At 35.5% G+C, this 8,012-nt stretch overlaps 1 protein-coding gene across 1 annotated transcript; it reads right to left on the minus strand.

Moving 5' to 3' along the window:
* Positions 1–7,241: 7,241 nt before the first annotated feature.
* Positions 7,242–7,712, minus strand: LOC145140357 (uncharacterized). Its single transcript, XM_079073873.1, has one exon. It carries the CDS (start codon positions 7,710–7,712, stop codon positions 7,242–7,244), a length of 471 nt encoding a protein of 156 aa, XP_078929999.1.
* Positions 7,713–8,012: the final 300 nt, after the last annotated feature.

Genomic DNA, 8,012 nt, shown 5'->3' on the forward strand with positions numbered 1-8,012 from the left:
AACTACCAATTTCAAATGTTCAAGAGTAAGAAAACATTTCTACTCCACATTTCAAGAGGTGTTGTAAACCTACTTAGAACATATTACTCAAGGTACAACTTTGAGTAATTAGAGTATAACTTTAAAACTTGACTTTGGAACGAAGTATGACTCATCTTCTTGATTTAACCATTTCAACAATACCCGATTCTTCTTCTTAGTCATATAAATGCACTAAGGTGTCCTTAGAGGTTCAATTGTGATGTGGTTTCAAAATCTTTAGGATGATCATAAAACATGATACTAAAATACTCGCCTTTCCTTTTAGATTGAAGAAACTTTTATCTTTCTGCCCAATGGATTCTTCTTATTCGTTCTACTACACTTTGAACCTTTTTCAAGGTATCAAAATTATACTTAATCTTGTAAGCATAACCATATTTACTAAATCAACAGTGAATCATCACGAATAGACTTTACCGTCCTTTGTGGTAGATCTGAACAGTTCACATCAATGTGTACTAGATCCTTTACTCCTTCACATGACTCACATATACAAGTGAACAAGGAATTGGTCTTAATTTCCCAAAGATCAGTATTCTTATACATCACACAATTCAAATCGCATTATTCCAAGTTTCTGTTCAATTGAAACTTGGGTGAGGAGAATCCTTCCTCACTTGGTAAATTATGACACTACCACAAACGATATAACTAAGAATCAAATCCATTTTTCAACATTGCTAACAATAGAAATATAAACATCAATTTTCATAAATGTCATTGCAAGGAAATGTAAAATAAGATAAAATCAAATTTTATTTTATTGATAAAATGCGGAAAACTTGTCCTTACAATGCAAATACATATGAAAACTATGTTTCTAAATATTCCTAAGCAATCTATCATAACTCCTAAGTAGCAGCTCCAAATTCCGATATTTTGAACCACGTGACCGAAATCCATTTCTTCAGATCAGAATTAGCATTTACTTCCTCTTAAGCTTCCTTTATTTTCTTCAATCCTACAAAATATCAAAATGTGATTAACACATCATGTAATAAGCATTTATAAACAGGAACTTAATAGAGTTAGAGAGTGGATGTACCTTAAGTAGAGTCATATAAATTGACTTTACCATCTCTAAGATCTCTTAGGTTGTCAGGTCAGCTTCGCTTCCAATGTCCCTTCAATTGGCAGTAGAAACAGACAAATTCTTTAGCATCGGCACATGGAACTATCTCAGAACTGGCCTTTCTCTTATGGTCAAACTTTTTGACCTTGGCCGATTTCTATCCCTTAGGAGGAGAAAACATTTATGGACTATCACGGTTGTCATCACCAACTTCCATGGAACTTCAGGAAATAGATCCTCCAAACAAATTTGCTTGACCAGTGCGCCAAAGCATTGCTGCTTCAGCAACAATTAGCAAATATGTCAGATCATAAGGGTCACGTCGTGATCTGTCATATAGTAGACTTTGAGAAACTGACTATATGACTCAGGAAGCGATTGAAGAACCATGTCAACAGCTAGCTTCCTTGGGAAAAAGACACCCAACATTCCCAGTTTGTCAATGTGCGACTTCATCTTCAGGACGTGTGCACACACAAAACTTCCATCTCGGTGTTAGCATGCCAATAGGGCTTGAGTGACCTTGAACTTTTCAAGTCGGCGAAAACGTGGGTCGGGGAGAATCACGGGAGGAGGTGGGGAAAGAGAAGTATGATTTCCAGTTCCACCAATGCATGAAGAAGGTAACAATCTTTCATCTTGATCGACACGTAGAAGATCATCTTCAGACGGAAAGCTTTTTCCAAAATGATGGAGAAGACCATAGTTGTCTGAACTAGACATCTACAAAAAGGAGAAATTCAAGTTAGTTGATTAATCCTTAATATAACACCCAAATGAAATATTAAGGCTAGGACCCAACACAATAATTCACAATTCAGAAGAGGGATGTCGTAATCCAATTGTAAATTATTTGAAGATAGGTAAATGACGATTTACCAATTCCACCATGAAAATGAAATTTTAAACAAATTAGGTTTTAAATGAAATTCCTAGATCTTTTAAGATTCAATGAACTTTTCAATGGCATGTTTAATCTCGATTATGCCCTTCAAATTTGTGATTAGGATACCGAGGATCACAAATAAGGTGTGAATAACCATGCAAATTACCTTGCTACTCTCGATGTCATTTATCGTCTAATCAATATGCCGATTAACCACACATGCTCCATTGATCAACGATAATTTACGAGCTACCCATTGTCATCCTTCATTAGTTCCATAATAGTGTGCTGGTTAACCACACACGCTCCACTAACGACCAATAAGGTGCAATGTGCAATTTCATGGGTTAGCATCAAATTCATATTTTCCTAAAGTAAATAATATTGGGAATTTATAAAAAGGTTTAGTTGCTTTGTATATTCATTATACTTATTAATGAGATTTAATGTCCTATCAAAATCGTTCGGCTAAAGACCCTCCACTAGTCAAGAGTGCGGTGGGTAAGAGTGGATACCCAATGGCGGTCATTTTACATGCCGTTTCCTTAAACACCCCTTATAGACCATCTTCGTGAATAAGGCTCATTAACGGTAAGACTGACTTTTCTTATACATATATAATATGTTAGACTTTTAATTTTATATAATATAAGGGTGTATTTTAAACTTTTAAAATACTAGGTGGTTTAATCTTTTAATTTAATTAAATCTAAAAAAATTTATGGATTTATTAATTGTCTTTTAATTAATCTTTTAATTAAATTATTAATAAAGTCCATAAAGATATCTTCTAGGTTTTTCCATTTAAATTTCCAAAAAATAAACTTTTAATTTCAATTTTAAATTACAAAACCAAAAGGGTGTATTTTAAAACTTTTCAAAATAGTAGGTTAAATCTAAAATCAAAATAATCTTATTATTATCCAAATTTAACCAAATCTATTAATTTTGATAAGAATATAATGGAATCTTTCAGAAAATTTGATTTTAGGCTTTAAAAACGAATTATGGCAATTATCCTAATCAAAATCTGATCTGAAAATCGAAAAAATAGGCACCAGACGAGTCAACTCGTCGAGTTGGGCAAGGAACTCGTCGAGTTCTATATTGAACTCATCGAATTCAGCCTCCAGATAGCAAAAAAATCGTTTTCTTGTTCTTTGGACAGCCTACTAACGGTAAGACTGACTTTTCTTATACATATATAATATATTAGACTTTTAATTTTATATAGTATAAGGGTGTATTTTAAACTTTTAAAATACTAGTTGGTTTAATCTTTTAATTTAATTAAATCTAAACCATTTTATGGATTTATTAATTGTCTTTTAATTAATCTTTTAATTAAATTATTAATAAAGTCCATAAAGATATCTTCTAGGTTTTTCCATTTAAATTTCCAAAAAATAAACTTGTAATTTCAAATTTAAATTACAAAACCAAAAGGGTATATTTTAGAACTTTTCAAAATAGTAGGTACCGGACGAGTCAACTCGTCGAGTTGGGCAAGGAACTCGTCGAGTTCTATATTGAACTCATCAAGTTCAGCCTCCAAACAGCAAAAAATTGTTTTCTTGTTCTTTGGACAGTTCACTTTTGCATCAATTCAATTGAAAAACATCCTAGGCTCTGATACCACTGTTGGGTTATGAGTATATCTACATTCATATGTGATCATGCAACCCTAATTGCTTTAGATCTAAGTTTTTCACTAATTAAACATGCAAATTGAACACCAAAGCAATAACCCTAGAAACTAACATACAAATTCGAAAGTCACATGAAAATAGGGTTGGAATGTTACCGCACTTGTTATATAGTAATAACAAGACAATCTTTGAAGATTCTTGACTCTTGAAAGCTTAGTGTCCCAAGTGTTTTACCTCTAATGGAGTCACAAACACCCAATGCAAAGGATGAGAAGGAGAGACAAGGAAATCGGTCGGGGTTCAATCTAGAGTGCATAACCGATTTTCTTAGGCTTTAGAGGGTTTATATATGGCTAGGTTGCTTAGTCTTGAAGCTGGACTTGAATAAGGAAACCTTAATTCTTACCTTAAGCCCAAAGCAATCCATGGACCTCCTTAATAAGCCCTTAGACGAAATCTTATGTGGTTACCCACAAATTTCGTCCACTCCACTTACAAGGAGTCCTATGCCCAGTTTCACAATTATCAATGATTTTCAAAACAGTCCCTCCATTATTAATTAGTTCCTTTAATCCCAAAATTAATATATAATTAATTTTTGATTAAATACCAATTAATAATATGATTTCAACATAATATATTAATCTTATAATATATTAATAAAATCATTTTGAGTACCAATTTATTATTTCAAATAATAAATCCTACTCTCTTTCCACCAGTCATCCTATCAAGTTTCATGAGTGAAGGCAACCTAAAAGGACCATGCTACTATCAAATCAACTACATACCAATTATAGTTATGGGCTTAAACACCTAATCCAACAATAAGAATGTAAGGAGAGGAGTATAGTGGTAGATGACCATTGTTATCTCGTATTGTCCGAAAAGCCCATTGATGATGTAGGTGACGAGAACATACTCCAAAATGGGTACAAGGATATTGGCGAGACGTTCGAAAAGAAAATTTATCTTCTTAAAATATTATGTGATGGATCAGTCTCCAAGAACCCTGGAGCGCAATTCATCATCCTACTTGATGGCACAAACATCTTTTTGTCTTGGAAGAGAGCTTCGAGACTAGTCTAAATGGATCTTTTTGGGGCGCCGTCCTTGAGTGTCATGTTGAGATTGTGTGATCATGTTATAGTTCCACATTTTGACCAAAAATCTAGCTTGAACCATTCATCATCGTTGGTTCCGGTAGGGTTGAAGGTGATGTGATGGTGGTCAATGACATCGTAATATGTGCAAAGGGTTTCAAAAAGTTCTTTCCATGCGTCATTCAGTGAGAGATTAAGGATGATGGCAACAATGTTTGTGATGTTGTAGGGTTTTGTGTTTGATGTTGTGTTGTTGACTGCCATTAAAGAAAAGTGGTGGTAGAAAACGAGAATAAAAAAAGAATGATGGTGGATAGTGGTCGTGAAGAGTGTGTCAGCATCCGATATAGATCCGAAAAATAAAGGAAATATCATGTCAATTGGAATATATCCTTATTCCATTAAAATGATAATAAATAAACAATTGGTATAACATGATATATGCCAAGTATTAGGCCTATACAACATGTAGAACATAATAACGTAGGTAAGATATGGAGCCACGGTGGGATCCTCCATTAAAATACGTGTTCCAAATGAAACAATATGATTTTCCCATAAAGATCTTCTATTAATCATCAGAATATATACAATTCATTTGGGCTCCAATGGGCTGTAAGTACAATAATACAATACACATAAATGGGCTATACAATACATAAAATACATATACACTAATACACCCCCACAGTTTGAGTGGGAGGTCTCGAGTGAACGCTCAAACTGGATCGAAAATCTGTGAAGAGCGATGTAGGCAAACCCTTGGTGAAGATGTCAGCGTACTGGAGAGAAGATGGGACATGAAGCACATAGATTTGACCTGTGGCAACCTTATCACGCTCAAAGTGAATATCCATCTCAATGTGTTTGGTGCGTTGATGCTGAACTGGATTAGACGATAAGTATACAACATTAACGTTGTCACAGTAGACAATGGTTGCTTTGGATAGAGAAGAATGAAGTTCTCGAAGGAGGTTGTGTAGCCTGCATGTCTCGGCTACCACATTGGCAACACTCCTGTATTCCGCCTCAAATCTAGTTAGGATGTACGGGGACAAGAAAAGTGAAATATTATGCCATGTTGGTCAAAGAGATTACGCAACTATTTGTTGTCAAATTCACCTCCATGATCACATTGAAATTGGTGTATGTTGGTTTTAAAATAGTTTTTGCACATATACACGAAAATGTAGAAATTTGCTATAAACATCATATTTGTGTCGTAAGGGATACACCCATAAGAAATGTGAAAAGTGGTCAAGAAAAATTATGTAATATTTTATGCCACTTATACTAGGGATAGGGGATTCCCACAAATCAGAATGAATAATCTCAAAACATTTAGAAACATTGGAGTTGGAATTAGAAAAAGGAAACTTAATGTGTTTTCCAAGTTGAAAAGCAAATCAATTGACATTTGAAGATATTTTATTACAAGGAAGAAAACGACTAGAAACTAATTTATTGAAAGCATGAGCGCCAGGGTGACTGAGGCGTTGATGCCATAATGACAAGCTAGAGGTTGTAAGAGCAACGGATGACTGGAGATCAGAAGTAGTTGGGTATAAGTCTCCAGTGTTGTCACACCTAAGAAGGACCTGATGAGTTGCCAAATCCTTCATAGGAAAACCAAAAGGATCAAATTCAATGGAAACTTTATTGTTAGAAGTAAAACGACGAACAGATATAAGATTTTTAATAATGTTAGGTGTGACAAGAATGTTATGTAGGTGCAAAGGGCGATGGGTGGTATGAAGTTTTGAGTAATCGCTATGAGTAACGGGAATAGAGTGACCATTTCCAACAAGAACAGATTTAATATTGCTATTATTACAAACAGAAAAGAGTCTACATGAATCAGATGCAAGGTGGGAAGTAGCCCCAGTGTCCATATACCAGTTGGCATTTGTCCCGTCATTAATTAAAATTAAGTTGAATGCTTGAGCCAAGTCAGTTGGTTGGTCCTGAGACATCGATGGGAACTACTACCACTGTGGTTGGAAAGTCGAGGTCACTGAAGTGTGGAAAGCTTGAGCAGACGGTCCTGAGTTTGTAGCATGGGATGGTGCATGAGCTGGTGGTGGTCCGATAAGGCTAGGTTGTTAATGAGGGCTTGTTCCTGTCCTACGAGTAGGCTGCTAATTGGAGATATTGGGCCTAGGATATGACCAATAATGTTGAGGAAAGGTCCAAGTAGGAGGCTGCCAAGACAACGGGTAAGGCTGCCAAGGCAGCATGTTCGTGAATAGGCCTCTGATAGCAGCGGGAGGTTGCTGTTGTGGGCGACGTTGTTGTTGGTCGTTGTTGTTGTTGTTTCGTCATTTCTTATTTGGCCGACGACCACCACGAGAATATGTGGTGGTTTGAGGTCTGTTGTTGTTGTGACCAGCAAGAAGTATAGAGGGTGAGGAGACGTGAACAGAGTGAGATGCTTGAGTCAGGAAAGAGTTCTTGAAGTGTTGCTCTTCAACCAATAACTTAGAGCGAGTTTAAAGGAATGACGGAGGTGGGTCCCGATGGAGAAGAAGAGTTGCAATGTGCTCGAATTGAGGAGATATACCATTAAGGAGATGAGCAACAAGGGTCTTTTCTGGAACATGATTCTCAATATTAGCCAAGAGATCGAAGATGGTCTTGATTAGTTGACAGTACTGAGCAATGGTAAGATCAACAAGAGTGATGTTTCTTAGCTCATTCTCGAGTTCAATGGCACGGACATCTTTTTTATCTCGGAAGAGATTCTCGAGGCTAATCCAAACCGTGTGAGAGGTGGAATTTTTGGTGAGAATCATATTGAGAAGAGATTGAGTGAGGATTCTGTACAACCAAGTCTTGACCACACAATCTAGTTTAAACCATTCTTCATCATTGTCTGATGTAGGTTTAGAATCGCCAGTGAGGAAATCACATACGCTAAATCCACGACAGTGGGTTTTAAAAAAGTCCCCGCCATGCATCATAATTAAGTTCATTGAGATCAAGAATGATTGGAACATATGTCTTGATGTTAAGTGCTGTTGGATATAGTGTCTAAGTCCATAACTATATTTGGTATGTACTTGACCCGACCCGGCATGGTCCATTTGGGTTGCACTTCACCCGAACAATTTATGGATAATCGTTTGAGAATAGTATAAGTTATGATTTATTAATATATTATAAGTCCTAATATATTAATATAAAATCATATTATTTAATTAGTGTTGATCTATAATTAATCTAGAATTAATTTAGAGATCAAAAGTATGACTAATTAAATA

Source organism: Lactuca virosa, chromosome 9 (assembly GCF_052849685.1).
Source record: "Lactuca virosa cultivar CGN04683 chromosome 9, Lactuca_virosa_CGN04683_v6, whole genome shotgun sequence".
Lineage (NCBI taxonomy): Eukaryota > Viridiplantae > Streptophyta > Magnoliopsida > Asterales > Asteraceae > Lactuca > Lactuca virosa.

What these genes read in the sequence shown, in the direction of transcription:
- LOC145140357 (XM_079073873.1), bottom strand. Translation starts at nt 7,712, where the DNA reads ATGATGCATGGCGGGGACTTTTTTAAAACCCACTGTCGTGGATTTAGC.